General features: G+C 40.7%; 1 protein-coding gene across 1 annotated transcript in view; it reads left to right on the top strand.

Annotated features, from left to right (window-relative positions):
• The window catches only part of jph3b (junctophilin 3b), a 46774-nt gene extending 22489 nt beyond the window's left edge, over positions 1 to 24285 (top strand). Inside the window, exons 4-6 of the mRNA XM_018703592.2 lie at positions 8920 to 9044; positions 11005 to 11993; positions 21857 to 24285. Coding sequence (XP_018559108.1) covers positions 8920 to 9044; positions 11005 to 11993; positions 21857 to 21937 — 1195 coding nt within the window. The 3' untranslated portion in view covers positions 21938 to 24285. The remainder of the gene's footprint in view (positions 1 to 8919; positions 9045 to 11004; positions 11994 to 21856) is intronic.
• The last annotated feature ends 670 nt before the right edge of the window (positions 24286 to 24955 follow it).

The raw sequence follows: 24955 nt of genomic DNA, 5'->3' as shown, positions 1-24955 counted from the left end.
CTGCTTTAAGTTGTGCCTACAATAGAATGTTAGATTAAAATTTGTGTAATATTGCTTTCACAGTTAAACATTCACGTCCATATCACCGGAGATTTATCTGTGTATACACTTGCCATGTTTTGGTTAAATTCAACTTAATTCTGTTGTAAGGAATTCATTTGGTAAACTAGTGCAGTCCAGTCACCACCCATTCCTGTGGCTGACTAAGACACTGGATTTTCCTTAATGAAATTCTGGTATTAGGATGTTTCTGTCCACAGAAAGTGATGGATTGAAAATGTATGAGTGTTTTAAACATCAGGGCAAAGTATTCTGTCCAGAGTCAGCTTTGATTTTGAGTAAACTGCTGTCAGTGGATGAACATGCTAATATTTCTATGTCAGAGCAGTCTTCATTAAAGAAACATTTAGAATGCATGGATACTATCACTTTATTTGAATGCAAAGCCTCAAACAAACATGTCATGAATATTTATATTCCACTTGCTAGAGCAGCTCTAATTTTTTAAAATCATATTATAGTAGTACCTCTTTGGGAGCCTGAGGAGAGAAAGTTTTTTTTTTTTTTTTTAACTGACCTTGGTAGTACTTGTCTCAGGAATAATATGAATTTGATCTCACCTGGAGTAGTGAAACAAACATAAACGAACCATTTCCAAAAGAAGATTTGCTTTTTTGTATCCACCTGGAAGTCCTTTGTCATGCATGAATGATTAAACACTAGTGGTTCAGAAAGTTGGCTTGTATGGCAGACGAGCACCAGGGATAGATAATGATTTTAAATAGGTTACTCATTATTTTATCTCTAAAGGTGGAATTTTGCTAAGCTTAGCACAAACCCTTGAAGCTAGTGGAAACATGCTAGCTAGCTATGTCAAGGCACTACCAATAATAAAGCTGTCCTATTTACATACTGCTTCTTGCGTGTTAAACACAACACATTCATATACAGAAAGGAGACACTGTGGTGTGCTGTACCACTGGTGAACTTTCCAGCTTTGCCCGTTCTTCAAACCTGACCAAACCCTAAGTCAAAAATATTAGGAGCTAATGGGCTGCCTAGGCCAATCATTTCTGGAAGATTTTTCTACAACTGTAGTATTCAAGGTTTAATTTTTAAATTAATTGTGATACTCTTATACAGTACTGTTATTGCAAGTGGTCAGCTCTAGTGTTAATCTCATGGCAGCTGTATTTCTCTAGTTTACAACCACGTTTCCTGTGAACTCTGTGGTAAAATTACTTGATAATATGCCAGCAGTTTATTTCAGACTGTTTTTCATTTGTTTTGCCTGGTATCTGTTACCTGTTTGACTGTTCATTGTCCCGTAAAGTTGTTTCCTTCTCTGTCAGTGTGTTGGTTGGATGTTGGATGTCTAGTGTCTCTCTTTGTCTCATTCTGTGACAGTCACTGTTTTCAGTTTCTTTCAATTGTGTTAACTTCATACACATTTCTCTAAAATTCACCCTGACATACTATCTTTACAAACTCTGTGGTCTCCACCAGAATTTAAAATCTAGTTCTGTGGGTGTGAACAACTTTGCATTGAAAACAAGAGTTGTTATTGAAGCCACAGGTGGATCTGACAGGGTTTAAACATCCAAAAACAGAAATAAAGATACTCTGGCAGGTGTAAAGACTGTAAAACTTAAGCTAATCTATACTTAGAAGGATTGTGCTGGGATATTTGGAGGGCAGAAGCTCATGCACAGGGGGGGCCTTGAATTATTTTTGGGGAGGGACAGAGTGTCCTTGTTTAAAGTAGGGTGCCACTTTCTGCATGCTTAAAGCAGATAAACCCAGATCTCAATACAAAAAGTACTTGAATGAACTTATTTCATGAGTTCAGTCAGGGTAGCAGAGAGGAAAACAAGACTCCATAGCCATATAGCAGCTCTGTGAGGCTACTGGCACAGTGGTGCGTTGAGTCAAATGGTAACACATCTTAATTTAGTGTACATTTGACCATTAGCACTAATGCAAACTACAGCAGGGTGATGAAAAAGCCATTAGTTTTTGCAAGTGTTTGCTTAAAAGTATTGGATAAATTAAATTTTTGACCTGATGTTAGTGGTAGAGGGAAGTTAAAAGATGTCCAAAGTTATCCTACTTCATCCTGAAGGGATCATGACTGTGTACCACATTACATGTCAATCAGTGCAATAGTTGTTGAGATATTTCGAGACTGTCCTCGTGTAAAAAAAAAAGATCCCATAGGTTGACTTTGCGAGCACCTTATTATGACCCATAGTTATGTTTTATTGTTAGGTGCCCTCTGGCAGCTGTAGTAATTATGATGGACAAAATACAGGACTTTCCCATAGGAAACCATGACAACAAAGGTCCTCTAACCTTAAGAGAGTACTTATTGTAACCCAAACCACAATCCTTTTTTAAACCTAACTGGATCTTAACTGTGGGGGACCACTAACCAACCAACATTATCATCCCACTAGCATGGCTAAAAAAAGTGACTCCATTAAAAAGTTGGATTCATGCTATTGTTCCAGAGCGCCAATAAAAAGTATTTTTTATACCATGCTGCTTTCAATAACAAAAAAAAAGAGACAAGCAAACATGAATACATATTTATATTTATATTTATATTGAATAATTAAAACACATAAAAGCAGTCTAAAAACACATATACATGTTCAGCAATTGGGAATATGTAGGGTCAGTGATTAAGCTGTGCAAGGGATCTTGTGTTTTGCCAGTCATCTTAGAGCCGAGCTTAACAACACTTTGCAATCAGTTCTTGTCCTTTGACAAAGGGAAGTAAAGCAGCAAATAAATGAAAGTTAAAATACTTTGAATAAAGGAAGAATTAAACGTCAGTGTTCTCTGATCTATTCCAAAAGACCTTTGTTTACCATATGCAGACAATCTTTGCTTCACCCATTACACTCTTTTACTTTTCTACTTTACACTACATGATGTTTATTGATAGCCAGCTAACATATACCTTTATAAATAATCATAGATCAAAATGTATACAAGATTTTCAGTGTCTGAGATCAGCTCTTTGAAACAGAAACAGCTTTAAGTGCTCTCACTGCTAAATCTTGTCAGCAGGAGCAGAACGTGAAGATTTTACAAATTCAACAAGTAACATTGTGGTGTTGCTGTGAATATTTGCCAAGATAGACCAGGTAGGTGATGCAGGTTGCTGTTTTTTTATAGCAAAAATCCAATGTCACACTGCAGCCTAATCTAACTGTACATACACAAAGCAAGCCTAGCCTATAAACCAGCTCTTAACAACTCTGACGCTCTTCTACACACACATGCACACACAGAAATGTCTAACCCATTTAGACAGCAGTATAGCCCAGAACAGGACAACCTCTCTCTCTCTCTCTCTCTCTCTCTCTCTGTCCCAGAACAGCAGGGTATTTCCTTGTGGAACACCAGGAGAAGCCCTGAGAGGTGAAACACAGTCACAGGATAATTGCTGCAGATATTCTTTCTTAGAGCTAAATGAAAGCCCTATGGCAAACTGGTTCAGGGATGATGTGGCTCTTTCTTTAATGTCCCGAACTGTGTGTGTTTACACAAACGTTTTTGAATACTCATCCAGCAATGATGATGTGTGCAATCCATGCCAGGAGGCAGAGAGGTCAAAGGTCAACTCCAGAGCAAATCCTGAAGCTGGTCGAGGTTCTGTGTCAGCTGTCCACGTGCCTGATGTTACAGTAAATCTCCGGATTTGTATGTGTGTGTATGATACCAGGCTGATGTGCCCTGATTACCGTTGTCACATGTGCTGATGTAACTGATGTGACATCAGGCTACCTGTGATTAGTTAGTACCAGATAAACACACCAGTGACTCACTGTGCTTTGTGGACGAAGCCATTCACTGCAGTCCTGTGACCTCGTTTCATCAGCTAGCCTAAAGCCCACCCCACCCCCCCCGTCTCTCTTTCTCACACACACACACATACACACACTAAGCAGTGATGCAAACCGGAAAGCTCTGTTAGATATTTAGGTATGAATCATCCTCATCATCATCAGCTGGTTCAGAGTGGCATGATGGAGGAGCTTAGTGCATGAGTCCTGAATTAGACTTTCTCTGCCTGTCTCTCCTCACCTCACCTCACTGTGCGTGGCTGTCTTCTTCAGTGTATCTCTTTCATCTTGTATTTGTTCTGCTTCTGTGTCCTTTATCTCTCTTGTCCTTTTAGTCATGGTATCCCTGCTCATCACTCTGTCCTCTTAAATGTCCTACATGTGGTATTCTAAACAGCAACATACCTTTGTGATTTTTATAATTAAGTGCAATTGATTTTTAGCTAAGTACCTTCCTGAACAGTAATTGTTCAATCGTAGCTCTGCAAACATAACTTAAATCAAGCTTTGGATTTCTCCAAATGTTGATGCCTTGTGCAGTGATGTTGTAATGAGAATCAAGCATTGTATACAAAGAGTCTGGAGGGTTGTGTTTTATGTTTTTAGCCATACCAAATCAAAACACAAGATCAATTTATGATCTGAATGATGATGATGATGATGATGAATGGATTGAACAGTGTATTTGCTCTGCAATCATTAGCGTGCCTTGCAACTAGCTTAGAAGCTACACTAGTAACCTAGTGTAGATCACCTGCATTATTCAGTGGGGGCTACGGATTACATTAGAAAAATCCTCTACTGGAATGTAGGAGCCATAGGTGTTTCAACAACCATTCCTCAAGATAGCGTTACCTTTGATTTGTTAGTCCTCAACTTTGAAACCTTTTCTCGTGTAAAAGTGAAACATATTGTTTGAAAATACAAACAATACAGCAAAATTCAGTACTGGGTTCGTCTAATTAGAGTTATGATACTATAATATAATACTAGTATAATACTACTATTTATGATACAATATTATAATACTAGGGCTAACTAGCTCTTTTAGCGCAGTACAATGTATATATAGCCATTGTGTGTATATTTTTACAGGATTCTCCTTTTGAAACGAATCAGAGTTTTCAGCTAACTCAAGAAGTTAGTGTCAGTTAATTAGAAAATGCTTATGAAATCTGCTGGACACTTTTGTCTACTTCTGTGTGAAATTGAAGACCCATTGTTTTACAAATTAAAAACTTAAATCTAAAATATCTGAACAACTATTGAATAAATTAAAAAGTTTGGTGCAGATATTCATGGCCCCCAGAGGATGAGGCAACCAAATGATCACTGTAGCATCCAGTTCATCCAATGAAGAAGCAGTGTATTCTAGCCCCTTGTATTGTAAATACCACGATGGCTGAAGGTCTTGGCGAATGACCATCACTTTCACCCACTCCCAACAAGAAACATTCTGCAGCAGAGAAAACAATAGTAAAAAAAATATTTTTGATTACAATTTGAATTGAATTGATAATGTGGATAACAGACTTTTTAAAGAATGATAACATAATGTGGTCATATCAACATGATACACATTGAAAGTAGATATGTTATCTACTGAATTATCTCTCAGGCTTATATGAACCTACAGTAGTAACAACATGCAGCTCTGCAAAAGTGTCCCATAAATCCTATGCCTTTGTACAGAAGACATTGTTGCCTGTCCCCCAGCTACCACCCCCCCACCCCCACCTTTTAGCAGCAATGTAGAGGTTGTCAGTCGTTCGGGCACCACTGTAATTACACTGACAGTTAATCTGGTAATGATTCATTGATGTAGAATACGTAACACCTTTTAACTCCATCTTCTTTCTTCCTTTTCAGTCCCCCCCCCATGCCTTTCTCCATTACACACTCACCCTCTGTACCTCTCCTTTGTCACACACTCGCCTCCCTCCCCACCACCCCAAAACATCTCTCTTTCCTTCTCTCTCTCTTCTTGCCCTCCATCTGCAAACTCTTTTTTTCTTTTGGGCAGGATGTTGTGTTGTATAATTGAGCCCCCTTTGAACAGGCCGGTCTTTTCTCTCCGGGCAGTTGATTCATCCAGAAACAGGTTGTTGCTGAGGAAGACAGGAGTGGGACAGGAAGTTGTGGAGGAAGGGATGAAGGATAGAGAGAGAGAGAGAGAGAGAGAGAGAGAGAGAGAGAGTAAAAGTGTCATTCGTGTTGTGACTATCAAGGTGAGAGCAGGTTGTGCCAGATTAGCAAGAGTGTGTTTGCATGGCAACCATTTTATTCATGATATGTAAACCTTGTAAATATTGCATTTCTGTCACAAAAAAAAAAAAAAACTCTACATGTGATTGTGTCATGTGAAACAGTAAGACAGTCATCTTCTCCCTCCTTACACCTCACCTCCCCCACAGCCAACAGGCATGCACTCACACACTTGCTGGTGTTGAGTATACTGTGGGCCTGGCATAGCAGCGCTGGCAGAGAGTGCAGAGAGGGGTAAGAGAAACAGAGAGGCAGAGAGGAAAAAATCAATAGCCATCGACATGCAACACTGCATCAAGACTGTTACTGTCCAGTGAGAGAAGCGAGGGAGGGAGGAAGGGAGGGAGGGATGGAGAGGCTATTGTACACGAGTCGAGAGTCCTTCAAAAGGCAGAGAAAGATAGGCGCATTGGAAAGAGAGACCGAGGTGAGAAGAGGGTTGTAATTGAGAGAAAATATCTATTTGATAGAACCAGCGAGAAAGAAAGAGAGGGTGGGACAATAGGCAGATGAAAAGCTGATTGTGATGAAGAAGGAAGGAGCAATTAGGGCAAGGCAGAAAGGAAAATGGACAGAAATAAAAGAAAGAATGAGGAGGCTATGAAAAGGAGGCTGTAAAGGAGCAGTTAGAAAGATGACAGAGATGTTAAACAACCGGCGAGAGGCAGTGAGATGAATTATTTTGCAATAGTAAATCAATTTTCAAGCAAAAGATTACAGTGCCTGTAAACAAATGAATACATACTACCTCATCATATTGAAGTGCTGTAGTAACTGTCCTCTTGCATCTGCTGTATGAGGTATCATGTAATATGTAGATGTCTACATGCTGTCGTGTGTGTCTTTTCTAATTAGATTTGTCAGCCATGACACAACACAATAGAACAGATAACATGAAATGAAGCTGTGCATACTGTGTATCCTTTTAGTAACAAAGTTTTATCCACTGAAAAGAATGAGAAAATGATAGTGACATCAGTATATTCACATTAAAACTACATCCACACAAGCCCTCTGCACCTTGAAATCACTGATAACATCTCAGATTTGTTCAGTGATGTGCTCGCTGATGGCTGTTTCCACTGCTTTGACAAACAGAGCTTAGTTGGTGAGGATAAGAGTGTTGCCTTTCTACATGGCTTGCTTGCTACCGAGCATTTGCAGAATATAGCAACAGTAGAGCGGCTAATAGCATGTGCAAGGTTGTATGCTGATTTAAAGAAAACATAAATCAACATGTGTTTTTAATCTGCTTCTGCAGCTTCTGTGTCGAATGAAAACGTCCCCTCACTTTCCAACAAGAAATGGGCTAATATGAACACAATACCAGGTTGAATGAAGCAAGTTAAAGAAAATGGCAAGGTTAAAAGTTCTGCATTTGCAGCTGCATGCCCAAATAGAGTGGTGCAGGGATGTTTTTGGAGGCCAACCCGGAAGTTAGCATCACACTGGTTCCCTCGACAAAAAGCCAATGGGATTTTTCCATTGGTTTTTGGATTATTACAGAAAATAAGCTCCATGATCAACAAACGTTTATGATACTTAAACATTTTGTTCAGCAAGATAATCTTAACAAATGAACACCACTTTGATGTTTTTTGAAGCTAAAATACAATCTCCAGAAGTAAAAAGCTAATGTTAGGCTATAAACTAACTACACCACAGTCAGATGACATCAAAGTCTCCACCACTAAGCTTCTAATTAGTAATTTGATTTAGCCACTTACCTCTTCTATGAAAGCCTTCCTTCTCATGAAGTTAATGACAGTTTGTAAGAGCATGTGTGTAAACACAACAAGGCTTTAAAGGTGGACTGCTGAGTAGATCGTTTATTTTCATGTGCAGTGTTATGACGTCCACAACCTCTGTAGTCTCAGCCACTTGCTAGCAATCGTCTTTTTAAAGACAAGTAAAAGCTTTAAAAAAATAACAAGTGGTATTTTTAAGTATTTTCTGACATATTTTTTATCTCTTAGAATGAGTGTGTGTTAAAAGCCCATGCAAAAAATCCCACTGACTTTGAGATGAGGGAACCAGAAGTGCTAAAATGCTAACTTGTTTCTGGGTTTTAGGACTCATTCCTGCACCACTTTATGTAAGGACGACCTCTTCTTTTAGCTGACAAACAACAAAACTGGTCTTCACAGTTAGCATGAGGTCAGCAGTGGGAAAATACAGCAGAACTAATACAGCATTAGGTTGCTCTCATTTACATAATTCCTGTTGTCAGACAATGAGATAGTGATTCAGTCACAGTTTGAGAAGCTACCTGGTAAACGTTAACTCCTGTGCTGCTCTTATCAAATGACGATCAAACCACTACTTTATGGTTGCAAAGTTGTCTGGAAAAATCACATAAATCTTAGAGATTAGTTATCACACCTCTGTTGTGTGTTTGTAAAATGAGTGATTGCACAGTGACTTAGGGCACACAAATGTACTGTATCTTCTCTACTGCCACACAATCCACCACACAGAATCTGCTTATTGTGGTTGTACATTAACTTGAGTCCACTCTGTCAAGTTGACTGACACTCCTCCATAAGTAAAAAAAACTGAAATACTGTTGTATACCATAAGCAGTTTTATTGTTCTAGAGTTCAAAAGGTTTCTCTTTTTCACATACCGTTTTTAGACAATGTTTTTTAAATTCTGTTTTGTTCCTTATCTCCTTCCAACCTGCTGTGCTACGAACACCACAGCTAATGACTCTACTTCCTTGTTTTTACATGTTGCTAGGTTAAAATATGCTTTATTTATTGTGCTCGTCTTACTCTGTTCCTGGCTATCTGTGTAACAGGACAGCGCATGCACAGGGTAAAGCAGAGGCAGCAGTAGGAGCAGCTCAGAAAGCCCAGGAGGAGAGTCGTATGGCCAGGGTCACCGCCAAGCAGTTCTCCCCTTCCTTCCAGCACCCAGGAAATGGTAAGCACACACACACTCATCAAAATCACACACACATACAGTATATATACGGAGCACAAATCCATAAATACACACACAGCCAAGCAGACATATACTCAACAACAGGAGTGTGTGTGTGTGTACATGCGTGAACAAACAAAACACATATGCATGAGTGTGTGTGTGTGTGTGTGTGTGTGTGTGTGTGTGTGTGTGTGTGTGTGTGGGTTGGTGATAAAGGTCAGTGCCAACCACCCTCCAGCTTTGCGTTTCTGCCTTTGTCACTCACACCTGTACAACACTGCAGGTAGCCAACCCACAAGAACAAGCACGGTGGCACACACACACACACACACACACACACAGACTTCATGACATGTACTGTACACTCCCACACACACATACCTAGATGAGAGTGATTGTTCTTTTGCCATCTATTCTTCTCTCAGCGGCTGTCTGTTTGTGAGGACATCCATGTCAACAAGCATCAGTGCTGACATTTTGCAACATTTGTGTTGATATCCAGGGCATCATCTTCTACCCTACTGTTTCCTTTAATCTGTTGCATCTGCAGATAAAAAATAAGGAACTGTACATTAATGATAAATGACTAGTGGTGAGGTGTGTGTGTGTGTGTGTGTGTGGGGGGGGGGGGGTTACGTAAGCATATTGCTGCCACACCAGAGAAATAAAAACAGTCACTGTATTCACATTATAAGTAGTAGTAGTTATTGTGGTTTTTGGCTGAGGGGAAGGTAGATTTAAGTTGGGGTTTTTTTTGGAGGGGTGGGGTGGGGTGGGGTGTGGGTGCTTGTTTCACTTGTTCTGTCGCTGTGATAACTTACTGAGTGACTCTTCAGTAAAAAATAAAATAAATGAGATATTAGAGAGATTGTGTTTTTATATTTATGTCAAGGTAGGTTCCAAAGAAAACATGATCCTCCCTGTGAGCTGATCAGTGAGGCACATACCACATACAGTGGAGGAAGTATTCAACACATCAACAGTTCTTTCATTAAACATATTTCCAATGCAGCTATTCACATGAAACTTAAACCAGATAAAACCAATAAAACTACACAGATAAAGAAATCAGGCACCCTTTTAGTACTAACCCTCCAGCATGCACTAACCTAACTGATTCTAATCAGCACAGGTAGAAGAACTAATCAGTGGAATCACCTGTTTTTGTGCTTTTTTATTCTGTGTTCAAAACATTTTCCTTTGTCATTCCATCTTATTGCACATAACTTTTTTTTTTAATGGATTGGAATGTTACGATTTATCTGTGTAGTTTTATTGAGTTAACACCAATACCTTGGTCTAAATTTCATGTGAATAGCTACATTGGAAATATGTGTCATGAAAAAAGTGCTGGTGTGCTGAATACTTATTTCCCCCACTGTAACTGTAAAGTCAACAGTTCATGTTCCAACCTAAGTAAAATCCTATACAGGCAGGTCCCTGGTTCCTGGGGTAGCTTGAGGACTGCCAAAGTGTGCCGCAAGATTTATCATATCATCGTTTATTTCCCAACATCATATAAGACAAGAGCCTAGTTAGTGGAGTCAGATCTTCTGGTTGTGCTTTCTCTCTCTCCACGTCAACCACCTTGTTTTTATTTGACCCTGTATTCATTAAATATAGGCTCATTTTAATTTAGAAGAAAATGAAAATAGATAAATAAATATAACATTTTAAGTAAAATAAAATATGAATATAAGATTCTTAAAAGCTAGAAGCATCTGTGTATATATTGTGTCATATTGGGGGTTGAATATTGAAATATTTCCTTTGGAAGACATTTTACCTCCTTCTCCACCCTTATAATTTTCATACAGTCATGTATGAGTGTGTACTGATAGTTATTGTGCTGTCATGAGTTTAGAGTAGTAAGCTATGATGACTGTGCATCTTCATAGCATCTTCACCTCCCCCCCCTAATGTCAGTTGCCTTTCTGATGTCATCTGTGTTTTGCAGGTATGGAGGTGCAGCGTCCCAAACGTCAAGTGTCCAGCGAGGTGGAGGGTGAGGGGTTGTCAAGTAGCGCTGGTACAGCCGATAGCCCCGATCTTTATGTGAAGAGTGGAGCCTCTGACGACCCCTCTAATGATGCTGCGACCCCCGACCTCAGCCCACCATCTTCCTCACCTCCTCACACCCCGCCTCCGCCTGCCCGGCCGTCCCAGCGCAGCAAGAGTGCCCGCTTCCACCGGCAGAGCGCAGTGGACCACGGAGACAGGGGGAAGGAAGGAGGAGAAAGGAGTGAGAAAGGTGGGGGAGGAGGAAAGACAGAGATCCAGGTGTTGATGGAGGGGGGTAGCGGAGGAGGTGAGGGCAGTGGAGGGGGAGGGAAGGGGGAGTACCCACGGGCCAACAGCTGGAGCGAGGACAAGAGGCGAGGGATGTTGTCAAAAGGAGGAGGTGGAGTCAGCGGACGAGGAACGAGTCGGACCAATGGACACAAACACAGCTCCTCCAATCACAAGTCACGGGAGCACGGCTCATCCAATCATAGACAGGCCAGAGGAGACAGGTGGACAGAGTCGTCCTCGTCTGCCTCCTGGACGTCTGGGCACAGGGGTGTGCATGGCAGGGGGGGCCGGCTGCTAGAGCAGGACGAGGAGAAAATTAGCAACTACGAGATGGAGATGAAGCCTTTACAGCCCAGAGACTCCACTACCCACAAGCCCCATGGGCACGGGGAAGAGAGGCATGGGCACAGCCACGCTCACGGAGAGGGGCGTTCACACGCTGTGCCGCGTCAGAGACATAAGAACCGTGAGGGAAGGGAAGGAAGAGAAGGGAAAGAGGGGGGTAAAGACTCAGTGCACAAGCTGGACAGACCGGGGGAGAAGATGGATTCACGGCCTCTGCGCCGGGACCTCACCCTCTCCCCCCCTCTGAAGTCCTCACCCATCACACCGGAGCAGCAGGACCACAGCCTCACGCAGAGCAAAGGCAACTCGGTAAGACTCATACTGCCCTGACTAACACAACGCTGCTATACACTTAACACTTCAGCAACTTTGAGAGGCAAGTTTAAAGCTGCACAAGGTAAGATGTGTATTCCATAAAACTGGTAATAGCTGGGAATGAATGTCTTCATCGTCACCGGCGCATCATCACCCACTGTAATTAAATAGTTATAGCTGTAACTTTAGATTTCTATTCCTTCAAACATTCAAAAACTCAACCTGTGCAAAGTTTCCTTTTGTAGCTTTCAATCTCTGTTCATCTGCAGAGCTGCTGTTCTATAGCTGAGTCTCATCTCTGACCTAACTGTGGGGAGGTTCAGGAGGCAATTTTCTGAGGATCAAAAGTTCTTCCACAGCAAAATTGTTTTATTTCTTAACTTTATCAGAGCTACCAGAAAGATAAAGTTAGCGAGTATCTGGTGAATTTAGTGGAGCGTTTAGCAGCTAAAGAGCTCGATATTTCTTCCCTAACCCTAACCCTTCACACTGGTGAAGACCAAAACTAGAGCTAAAAGTGTTGGACTTACATTCAACAGGTGCACACAAACAGGACTTCAAAGGAATGATAATGTTGGTATCAACTTAAAATGTGTTAAAATTTCAGTGTTTACAGCTTCCACTGCTGCCAAGTGTTCAAGAAATGAACTATGACAGGTTTAAATATTCAGTAGCAATTATACTTAACAATCTTACAGCCTTTTATGCCTTCATATCACAGCATCACAGTTTTCTAGAATATTTTTTTTAAAATTAAAATGAAGTATAATTAATTCTTTTCAATCAAGTCTTTATGAAATTGAAGTAATTGATGCACATTTATGTGATGTCTGACAAATGTACCATAAAATCCAGGAACATAAACACTGTCCCCTGTGTTTACAGGTGTAAAACTCCAGTGAGTATCAGCATCATTGTGTGTTGTTCTATGTCAGATCATACAGTTTGAGCTGTGCTTGATCAGAGGATTTTCAATGACAATGATGAACTCCCTCATTTATCCTATCAAACATCACACTGACAATTTTGTACTGAAAGCAGTTTTAATAGACACAGGAGCAAACGGCTGCAAAGTTGATGGCACCGTCAGCATATTGCCTTTGTTTGTTAATTTGCTATGGCTTAGCAATAGACATACACTAATAAGATAATGGCTCAGTGTCTGCACAGATCTTGTTACTGTGTTGTTTTTGTAGATTTGGTGTTTGTTCCTGTTGGTTATGATAATACTCTACCACGCAAAAACAACAGCTTAATAATTCACTGTTTTGAACTGAGGGCTTGTTTTATTGTGTTGCTAAGCCTAATGGACTGTTGTAAAATGATATCTAGTTGAGTTGCTACATCTCCGTATGTCCACAATAAACCTGAATGATGGCCAAAAATCAGACCCATTAGTACCATTTAGATTCTTTTTTCTTTAATAAAAAGGCAGTGAGACAACATACCCACAATGGAAATAGTCAGTAAAAAAAATAAACATTTTGCTAATCATGTTACATGATATAGCTTAAAGCATGATGACACCAGAGCATTATGTATTATTTATGATTGACCCATTAATGACTAGTGAGCATTTTATTCCAAAACCTTGTGCAATAATCTGCTGCTGTAACAGCCTCCACTTTTCTGGGACGGCTTTCCACCAGATTTTCGGACCTGGCTACAGGGATTTGCTCCCATTCAGCCACAAGAGCATTAGTAAGATCGGCAACCAGTGCTGGCTGATAGCGCCTGACTCGCATTCCAGTTCATCCTTAATGTGCTGGATTGGGTTAAAGTCAGGGCTCTGTGCAGGCTGGTCCACTTCTTCCACACCAAACGAAGAAAACCATTTCTTTATGGGTCTCTGCACAGAGGGATCGTTATGTTGAAACAGTTAAGCGCCTTCACCAAAATGTTGCAACAAAATTAGAAGAACACTAATACCAGCACATGCTTAAGCAATGAGATCATCCCTCAATGGAACAGAGGAACCAGCCGAAGCTAAGAAAAACAGCCCCAGACCAAAAGTACAACATCTATCTATCATCTTATATAGTTGGTATTGCAAATGTTTTGGGAAACAGTGACAATTTGCACTCTGAGCAAACACAGAGAAACATTAACATTCATTTGTAGCTGTGTCTCTGGCAACCTGACAAATCTAAGGCCCTGTTTGTACCTGCCATTAATATGCATCTTGGGTCAACCAGTCACAAGTGGATAGCTCCAAGTACAGGTGTAAATGCACCCAAGACACACTGAGGACACACTGACATCTCATCACTCAGACCACATTCAGAGGTGGTCTGGGCTGCATATGGCCACATTCTTTTAGCAGTCTGTATGTAAATGTGTCCTGGGTCACACTGAAGGACTGACGTCCTCTGTGTAAGTGGAAGTACATGTATTTGATTCCATTTCAGTTGGTGCTCAAATAGCACTTTGTCCATGACATCTAAAAAAGCCTTTTTAAAAGCCTTTGGAGATATATTACAAGTGCGTCAAACATCTGGGGCGATTTAGTTTTCCTGGAACAAACCCAATCTGTGTTGTTTTGATTTCTTCTTCTTCTCCTCCTTCTTCTTTTAATTTCCAACAGACTAGCCATGGAAGTGTATTGCTGTCTCCCACCGCTGAAAAACAGATTTGGTCTTTGCAAACAGAAATGATGTATGTGTTAATTTGCATATAGAGTGGAGAATTGAGATCCGATCACAAGTGGTCACTCGAGATGCATGTGGGGACACATTCTAATGCCAGGTGTGGACTGATGTAGTCAAACCTCTTCACTTGTGATTAGGGTTGTTGGATGTAGTCTGTAGGTTCAAATGCAGTAGTGTCCTGTGCAGGATTCTAGACTTTATCTAATGCATGTGATGGAGGAATGCACAGTACATTCAGGGGGTGTGGCCTCAGCCCTGCAATAAGTAGTGTGCTGTGTGCATGGGATTGCAGAATGCACAGTGCAGGGTAGAATTTCAACTGAATTTGCGTTAAATGGTTGTTTTAACCAAGATTATGCTGTAAGATGTTTTTATTTTAAACTACATTTATGTGCCTGTAATAGGCCAACCCTGCAATTTTGCAAATTTTCAGTTTATTCCCGTTAATTCCCATATATTCTCATTAATTTCATGAAGTTTACAACTTCCAAAATCCTAAGAATTTTGCAACCCTACTTGTGATGCAATCACCCAAGATGCATCATCAGGTATGAACAGGACCTAAGTCCAAAATACTCTTATTTTGCTTGGTAAAGGAAATAACTGGCTCGTTGGTGGCTAAATTCTCCACTATGTTCACCATCTCATTGCTAACTGTCTCCCATTTGCTGCTGGGCAGGGAGTTGCACTGAGTTTAAAACAGCTACCTGTTGCTGCTGGAAACAATGCAGACGAGTGCTCTGACTGTAAACTAAAATGTTAATGTTGCAGTCTGTTAAACCAAAACAATGTTGTAAAATGACTTTAGCTCCTTAGAATTGAGAAGTACATCACATGTCACATGTAGACATTTTATCCATTGTTATAAAAATGCTGATTGTAGCAGCTTTAAATTTAAGTAGTGTGAACCTCTGTATGGCTTTATTTGGCCTTAATGTCTCACTGGACAGCAGCTGTATGGTACATTTGTCATATCTGTCATGTCACTGCCACACATTGATTTGACTAAAAGGATTTGTTGCCCACTGTCATGAGGATACATCCCATCCCCGGTGACATAACACAATGTTATCCCACATATTAAGATAATCCTGGGGGAGAGGCACAAGGTTTAACCTTGTGAAATAAAGAAAGATTTTTTGTGCTATGAGCAAGCAGGGGGATTACGCTGTTATAATATAATTTTTTGGCTACGTCTTGACTCAGGCTGGTGGACAGCCCCAACCACACTAATCCTGGATGATAATACGGTCGCAGCATTAGCTAATGAAACCAACAGGAAAATCAGCAGTGAGTGAAAACCACACATTGTATGCTACAGACATACACTGAGCACATTATTTTCAATTCAAGCTCTCTAACACATGCATGCACACACACACACACACACACACACACTTTTTATGTGTAAACTGTTAAATACAGTTCCACACTCCTCACACAACTTGCTCACGTTCAAAACAAAAATGTCTGAAACAGTGTGATGACTGAGTTAAGTCAGCTACTGGGTAGGTTGATGGCTGCTGCTACCTGCTACATGAAAACATGAAGTCTTAAACACACACACACACACACACACACACACACACACACACACACACACACACACACACACACACACACACACACAGACACTCACAGACATACAGGCAGAGAGAGAACCTCAGCGGTCGTCTCTGCACCTTAGTAACAGCAGATTGGCAAACTAGCCCCTTCCTCACAGAGGGCCCCCTATTGGTTAACCAGCGCTCTGTTGCTAGGGAACAGCTTATGCCTTGCTTCAACAGCAGCCAATCGGTGGGACGTGTGTCAGTGAGGGAGGGGGTTGGGGGGGTGGGGAGGGGGTTGCTTGTGAGTGTGTGTGTTTGCAGCCGCATTGAAGCAAGTGAGATTTGTGTAAGACAGGTTCACAGCATACACAGATACTATCACACTCAGATAAATATACACAGGGGAGTGCTGTGAACACCATGGTAACACCGGGGCTGCTCTGACACATGTGCGCAGCCAAACACACATACACACACACACACACAAACACACTCACAAGTCCTCTAAATCAATCAGTCAGTTGAACTTCATGTATATTGTGCCTTCCTTGCGAGATTATACAGAAACAATATAAAGATGCTTATTATTTTACTGTATCCTGTGTAGCATGAAACCTCTGTACCAAAATAGCCCTGTACGTCTGTGTCCACTCAAAGACATCATCTATGTGTCATCATGGAACACAGAAATCAACCTCTGTGCATCCCAAAGGCTCATATTTACCAGACGATGTGACCCAAGATGACTGAACCTTTCATGGCCCACAATAACAAAACTTAACACGATGACAAAGAGATCTGAGAAGTAAATAAATAAAATTACATTTAAATATGAGGACGTGATAAGCAGATAAACCAGTGTTTCTGATGTAAACATGTCTTTAAAATTTCAAGGGAAAATGTCAGCCAGTGATGTCAGTGGCTCCAGAGGATCACTCTCAATTGGTCTTAGTAGTAGATCATGGAAAAACTGAAAGGCCAATGTCAAATGAATAAGCAGATTAAGCAGCTATTTCAAAACCAAAATACACAAAGAAGAATCTGCTACCAGAGAGACTGGCGTATTTGTACATAATGTGTCCTCTCATACTGGTCAGCACACATGCTGCTGCATTTTCACTGCTCTGCAGTTTACCGAAAGCTTTCATGAGTAGGCCACAAAAGAAAGTATTACAATATTGTAGCCAAACCTGCCAGTGATGAAAAAAAACATGCACAGGTCTCTCTGTATCTGCGTGGGAGAGATATGGCTGTACTTTTGCAGTATTTCCCAGGATGATGAAAGGCAGGATAAAGCAGGTTGCCTCCTTGGGGCTTGATGTTTTGTGCCAAGGATTTTAAGTCACTGTACAACACTGCTCTAATTGTTAGGACTTCTGCCTTTAATCAGTTGTAAAAGAAAGTTTACAACATAAAAACCTTAATATGATGACTACACTTACTGTAGCTAGTTTACCAGTTGGGCCGACATCACTGAGTGATGCAGAATTTTCCAGCCAAGTAGTCCCGGGACGATTCCACACCTCATGGTTTTTATCCAGCGCCAAAGTTCATTGCCAATGCAGGAAGCAGTGTGGTCTTTATGTGAGCAAGGCAGATAGTCAGATGATCATAAAGGGGGCAGACAACAGGATCTTTGCCCATAAGTTAAGACTTAAACCAACTTGAAATTGTAAAGCATCACGTGTCTCTTTTGCTATACTTCCTCTGATATGAAATTGTGTGTTTAACTGTATGAAAAGCAGTAGATTTTTCTGTCACTATGATGAGCATGAGTAGCCAGAATGAAACTGTGGTTCAGTCACTTGGGGGCAGAAGAATTCCACAAATTATCACTGTCAAAAGCTGACATATTGGCCTGTACAACTTGCAATGGCTAACACGTTAGCCCAATAATTCAGCAGACATAACACAACATTAGCATTAGTTTGGACTGGGCCACCTGATGAATCTAAGTCCAATATTATCCAATATGCTATAGCTCTGCTATGGTTGCCAATATCTAGCTCTTTAGCTAGATATTGAGGTGTACTGCTCAATGCTCTGTGCATTTTCAGGACATCTTCAGGACATTTTCAGTAGTGACTTCAGCATTTCTAATGGCAAGTCTGCAGTCATTTAGTCATACTTGAGGACTGAAGACATAATTGTGGATAATGTAAATTTCAAACATATTTAGACTTCTGTGCATTTTTGTGAGGGCTACATGTTGCTTAAAAAGTGACAATTGGAGAAGGACAGAGGGTTTGGATTTGATTTATCATATAATCTGCGCATGAATATTCCAGTAACTCAAATGTCTTAAATCAAAATGAGCATCACATCCGATACTTAGTACCATTTTTACGAGGCCTGCATGATGGTAAATCCTTAAAACCCATAACGCAATGGCAGTCTCAAGAATGAGAGTTGGAAACAGCTAACTACTGAAAGTGACTGAATAAACTTTCATGATTTGGTTGCAGAATCATTGCTAATGGACCTAACTGATATGAACCACAATTCCAACCTCAATAGCGCAGTGCCTCACCAGGTATAGGTAGTAAAACATGAGAAAATGTTTGGGCTTCAGCTTCAAACCTTTTACCAGTCAACCAATGAGATATGAGTATTTTCATGTATTTTCCAGTAAACCCTCTGTGATTGGTCTTGCCTTAGTTCACTGAAGATAAAATACAACACTCTGTTCACTGAAGATACACATTACGCTGCCATCTTCTCTCACTGCCATTCAGTTATGTTGTGACAAACTGCTCAAAGTGGAGAATCATTTGGGCAAAAAACTAAAACAAAACAAAAAAAAACCCAGGCCTGAGTGCAGAGGTCACTGCCTGAAGTCATAGGAAATACACCTATGTGCTTCTCTATGATACTACTCTCATATCTGTATCCAGCAGTTGCTTAGCTTAGTTTAGCATAAAGTACTAGAAGCACCTCAATAGCCCAGTGCCTCACCAGGTATAGGTAGCCTGCATGTGTCCAAAGGTTAGAAGATCTGCCTTACAGCTTATCCAAAGTCCACTTTTTAACATAACTAAACATAACATAACAAAGCTAATTAGGCACATTTTCAAAAATGTCAAGCTATCCCTTTAACAGGCATATTCCATCTTTAGTATCTGCGAGTTTTCATATGATTTACTACTTGAAAACACTAATTGTAAATGATTATGCTTTATTGGCACAAATGAAATAATTAGACTGAAAATCAAATTATTGAGACATCAACTAACCCTTTGTTGAATGGTAGAAACCACACAAAATGGGTATGAACATCTATGAGTCAGAAATACTACTGAACATTTTTCTTACTGAGCAGAGGTAGAAAAGGCAGATGATCAGAGGATTTCATCCACCTGTGGTCTGGTAATCACAATGACACAGATCTGTGATAAGCCTATCACCAGGTTGCTCAGCAGAAACCTCGTTAGCAGTCACTCCGGACAGATTCATTTCCAACAATGTTACACTAATGCAGCTTAATATCTGTGTGTAGTGTTACTCAGAGTCCCATTTTCCCTCTCCCACTGCAGCTATTGTTAAAATTATTTTAGAGGTAGACTTAATTAAAAACATAGGTCCTCTGCACTTCCTCCTTTGATTAATCCTTTAATACAAAAATATACTCTAAGTTAATGCCAGCAAAATATTTGATTTTCAGGCAAGGGGGAGGTTCTACGTGGGGTTTTAAAAAAGCTGCTGCATCAATGATAATGTCAATGAATATACTAGATTCTCTTTCACATATTTACCCAGAGTGGACAGGTGGTCAGAACCACTGGCCTTCACCCACATGACCCAGGTTGTCAGCAAGCATCTGCTGAAGTGTCACTGAGCAAGACACTGACTCCCCACCAGCTCCGGGCTGCTGTTCTACAGCCAAGCTTGACCTCTGACCTCACTCTGTCAGAGAAGGTGGCTTCCCTGTGGGATCGACAGAGCACTGTATTATTTATCTTAAGATGCAAATTGCTCCCTTATCACTGCACTGGCCAACGTGTGTCATTATTGCTGCTGGGTCCTTTTTCCATGGACAGTGTTGTTATTACAATATTAACTCTGTGGTTGTGATGTGGAAGTGAAGGATGAAAGTTGTTAATTCAATTCAGTGCAAGTCAATTTTATTTATATAACACCGAATCACAACAGAAGTTATCTCAAGGCACTTTTCATATAGAGCAGGTCTACACCGTACTCTTTAGATAATTATAATTACAGAGAGAGACAGAAAAGTTCCCACCATGAACAGCACTAGGCGACCGGTTGGTCAGAAGCAATATGTGTATAAGTCAGAATAGGGTCATTATTTGCTTTTGATTTGAACATTTCTTCATTTTTATCAGGGGTGAAAACAACACAAAATAAAACTGGTGCTGATTTGTCAGTGTCAGTGTGGTCCTACATTTTCCTTATTGTGATATCTCGTATAATATCTCAGACGTACCTCGTAAACCAGCGGAATAATTTCCTATTATTTCTCCCCTATTAATTTACTGCATATATTCATGCACTATATATATATGTATCAGAGTATTAATTGCACTTTTTTGCACATTGCTACTGGAGATATGAACGATTTGACACAAATCAAATGAACTTTTTTTAAAAAAAAAAGTGAATTGTAAGGATTTTTGTAGTATGAGCTATGGCACATGTAGGTAATCCTTCTCTATTCTGCTCTAAGCAAATATGATGATTCATGCAGTCACTGAAAGCTGCTGTTAAATGTAACTTCTCACTGTAAATAGAGTCACTCAATATGTATTGTTTCTTCATGCTAAGATTTTTTTTTGACTTCTAAGTCTTTTGGTAAGTGGTTTGGTAATGAAGACACATTTTGTTTGTATTACCCAAAAGATGAGTTTCCTGTGAAGAGACGATCAACCACACTGTGGCTGAAATCAGGTGCTAACAAGCTCCAGGGTTACTGGCTTTAATGTCACCACAGTAGCACGAAAACTCTCCTCAATACAGGAGAATATCGTGGCTGTCAAAAACCTTGCATCAAAATGTCACAGAATTGTATTTAACTTGACACCCATGAGTTTGAGTTCATTTGTATTATTTTAAAAAGATTTATAAACCCCAGGGCTGTGGGATTTTCTCAACTAGTGAAAGAGCCACCTCCAGCTCAAGTGACAGTCAGCAGAATTCACCTGACAGCAGTGGGATGATTGATGAGCATGCAGTTATGCAAGGTCCAATGAGCGGGACATTAAAAGTGTGAAATTATTTCAACAACAGAAAAATTCATAGGAATACGTTGACAAAATAGAAGCCAGTCATTGGCCTTTCTGTTAAAAGCAGTGGTTTTGTCCTTTAAAATGCATTAAAACAAAGCACCTCACCACCTACACTTAACCATTAGTTAGTTTGGTAGGTCTCTACTCCACCTGACTGACTCTTCAGTTAATCCTCTTGTACCAGTTGATGTCCTGGTGACCAACTCTGGTAATAAAAAATGCCCTGGCTGTTGTTTTGTACCTTGTTTGACAGGTAAATAGATGAAGATAAATTGTGTGTACATTTGTATGTATTGTAAAGGTAAGATATACTGTATGTGTGAAAAGAGCTTTCTGTGTGTGTGTGTGTGTGTGTGTGTGTGTGTCCTTATTATTGACACGCTCCCTTTTTCTCTCTTTCTCTCTCTCCCACGCAGGCCTACAGCTCTATCCTGGTTGTCATGGTGATTCTGCTCAACATTGGAGTGGCTATTTTGTTTATCCACTTTTTTATTTAAAGACAGCACTGCTTTCAGAGTCAGCCTATCTATGCTACAACAACTATAAATTCATATGAGTATTATGACAAATCTGCTGCCCCTTCGTGTTCCTGGTGAGAGGACTGCAACTGGCTCAGTGAGACTAGGACCAAGCAGGGCTGTGCCATCTTTTGGGCTAAAGGTGGCTAGCCTGGGCTAACCTCAAATAAGCTTGGTCCACTAGTTGTGAAAGAGATGCTGCAATGCGTAGCCCAAAGAAGTGGACGAAAGAGGGGAGAACCAGTCCAGGTAACTGGACCAGAAACTGGAGTCACGTGAGCTTCAATAGTTCACATATGGACTCAAGTGGGCTGAACCGGTCTTATTCCCAGACCATGAGAGATGCAGCTGGCATTATAGCGAGATGTCTGCTTCCACTGTCTGCAGACAAGACTGAAGAGACAGACTTTTTCATCTTCAAATCATAGTTTTCAACAGATTTGTAACTTTTAATTTATTTATTAACATTTTCTCTCATGTACAATATGTTGATGGATATATTCTTTATTTTGTAACCCTCCACCCCTCTTTATATAACTCCTGCCTTTTGGTTCCTCCACCTGCCCAGGTGCCTGCCCAGGTGTTGTTACTGATGGTTCAAAGTGTGTCTGTGTTGCTTGAGCTGCGAAGTGTGTGCAGCATGGATATATAGATGGTCCATGTTATCACTCTCATTCATCTGTCCTTGCACTGATGTCTGTTTCCTCTAATACTTCATCCTGTGACAGGGGTGAGAATGTGTTTGTGTGTGTGTGTGTGTGTGTGTGTGTGTGTGTGTGCGTGCGCACGTCTGTATCAACCTTCAATGTCTTTTCCATCAGTGTATGTTAATGGTTAATGTATGTGTGTGCGTACGCGGTCTCCAAGTAGCCCAGTGGCCTTTCACGCTGTTCATGAACTTTACAAGAGCATCTCATGAGGAAACAGTCACTGCTCATCCACATCTAGCCTACTAGCATCAACTGACAGCTCTGCTCTCTCAGTCTCTCCCTCCTACTCTCTCCCACCTCCACACACCAGTCAGAGGATGGAGCTTCCTCTGAGTTGGTGGTTCAAGGATGACTGTCCTCGGCAAAGGTCTGCACCTACTGTACTACTAGCAGAAGTATTTAGAGGAAATACTGCCTTCAGTGAAATATGTATAACACCACAAATGCGGCGTAAAAGACAAAATGACGTTGATAAATCAGTGTCTCTGACTGCTTCTCTCAAAACATAACCAGAAGACAACATCTTTTATACTATACTTGCAAGATGTCTGAAAAAAGTACTAGTCGCCACCTGCCTTGCTTTTGTAGCGCAAATTGATAAAACTACAACAATGCATGCATATGTACTGTAATATCTTAGTTGTGCATTGAATCTGAAAGCAAAAAAACACAAAAAAGCTTCAGAAGCACATGCGACATGTTGTGTTTTGATAGGAGCAGTGTCAGGAGAACATTGTATCTGGCACAAAGAAAAAACAGCAGATACCAGGAATCAATTGAAGTTTGAATGTGGGGCTAAGTCTTAATCCCTGAAGAACTAAACAAAGTTTTTGAGAGATTTTTAGTGAAATGACGCAAGTCTGTTGTGGTGTAGTAGGCAGCAGTGGCCAGGATCGAGGTCAGGATTTGCTGCCTCCGCTCCTCAGCTTCTCCCCCCCGCTGATCCCAGACCCTCAGTGACTAAAGTACAGTCAGAAAAACCAGTAACAATTTTATCTATTTTTATAGTTGACTGAAAACACGGGGTTTTTCCTGTGTCTCTCCAACCCATCTGACAGACCAGCCTCTGTCTTTGTTTGCATGTGTGCACATGAATGCTCATGTGTGTGAACATGTGTGTGCATCTTCCTCCTTCCACATGTTGGGATGGGATGGCTGAGCCCTTTGCCATTGGTAACAACTTCCAGGGGGCAGGGAGTATATCGCTGTTGTTTTTCTGTCCAACAGCATTTCTCAAACCACGGATCAGAACTCAAACTCAGCAGTAGGTTCATCTCTGGTGTTTCCCCACATTATTACAAGAGTTCAGTCTCATGTGCCTGCACCCTGAGAGGCAGAACAATATATTTTTATTTCATTTTGGGTCCCAGACAGAAACAGGTTTAAGAAGCTCTGCTGTATGCCATCAGCCTGGTGACGATGCCCTGCGCCACCCCGTTAGTCTGCAGCATGCTACAGCATGCCAAGCTCTCTCTCTATAGTTTGACTCTCCTTTCTTTCTTTCTTTCTTTCTTTCTTGCTTTCTTTCTTCCTTTCTTTCCTTATGTTTCTGGGAATTACTCTGTTTTGTTTTTGAGTTATGTGGAGAAAATAATGAAAGTGTTGGAAAGAAAATGACTCTCTGCCTTTGTGTTTTTATTCTCTGTTTTCTCGTACTTTGTGAATGAGTGTGTATGTGTGGTTGTACATTAGGCAGCATCCCTGATGCTGAGAGGGAGTGGTACAGGCCTGGCTGAGAGGGAGGGGTATGGTTACTATAGCAACATTAACAGACTTTTCCTCCGTCAAACTGAGGGGCGGGGCCTGTGTTTGCGGGCGGGGTTTTAACTCCAGAGACCTCTCCATGAGAGGGAGGATGGGGGGCGAGGGGCCTGTATTGATGTAGATGAGAGAAAGACCGTGATAACACAGAAGTGTTGAGATATACCAAGTAAACTTGAATCTGTTTAATCAGCAATCTTAAACAATTATTAGTAAGTGATGGGGAGGTGTCATGAAGGATGCAACAGCACATCCAACAGCAAGTGTGCTGCTGCATCAACATGGGCAATCTTTATGTAGTCTGTGACATGAACATAACGCCATCTTGTGGTCCCAGATATGAACTACAAAGTAACAGCGCTAAAGAGACACTGAGGAGTTAACATTGCATGTAGTGTATATATATTAGTTTAGCTTGGATTACATTATTCTAATTTCTGATGCTATGTAGAACATACAACACATCAGTCTGTGTTGTAGCTGTAGTTGCCCATCGGCCGGACTGCCATGAAATTACGCAACATCT

This window comes from Lates calcarifer, linkage group LG10 (genome assembly GCF_001640805.2).
Source record: "Lates calcarifer isolate ASB-BC8 linkage group LG10, TLL_Latcal_v3, whole genome shotgun sequence".
Taxonomy (NCBI): domain Eukaryota; kingdom Metazoa; phylum Chordata; class Actinopteri; family Centropomidae; genus Lates; species Lates calcarifer.
Note: the sequence above shows the minus strand (reverse complement) of the source record. Positions and strands in the feature narration are given on the sequence as shown.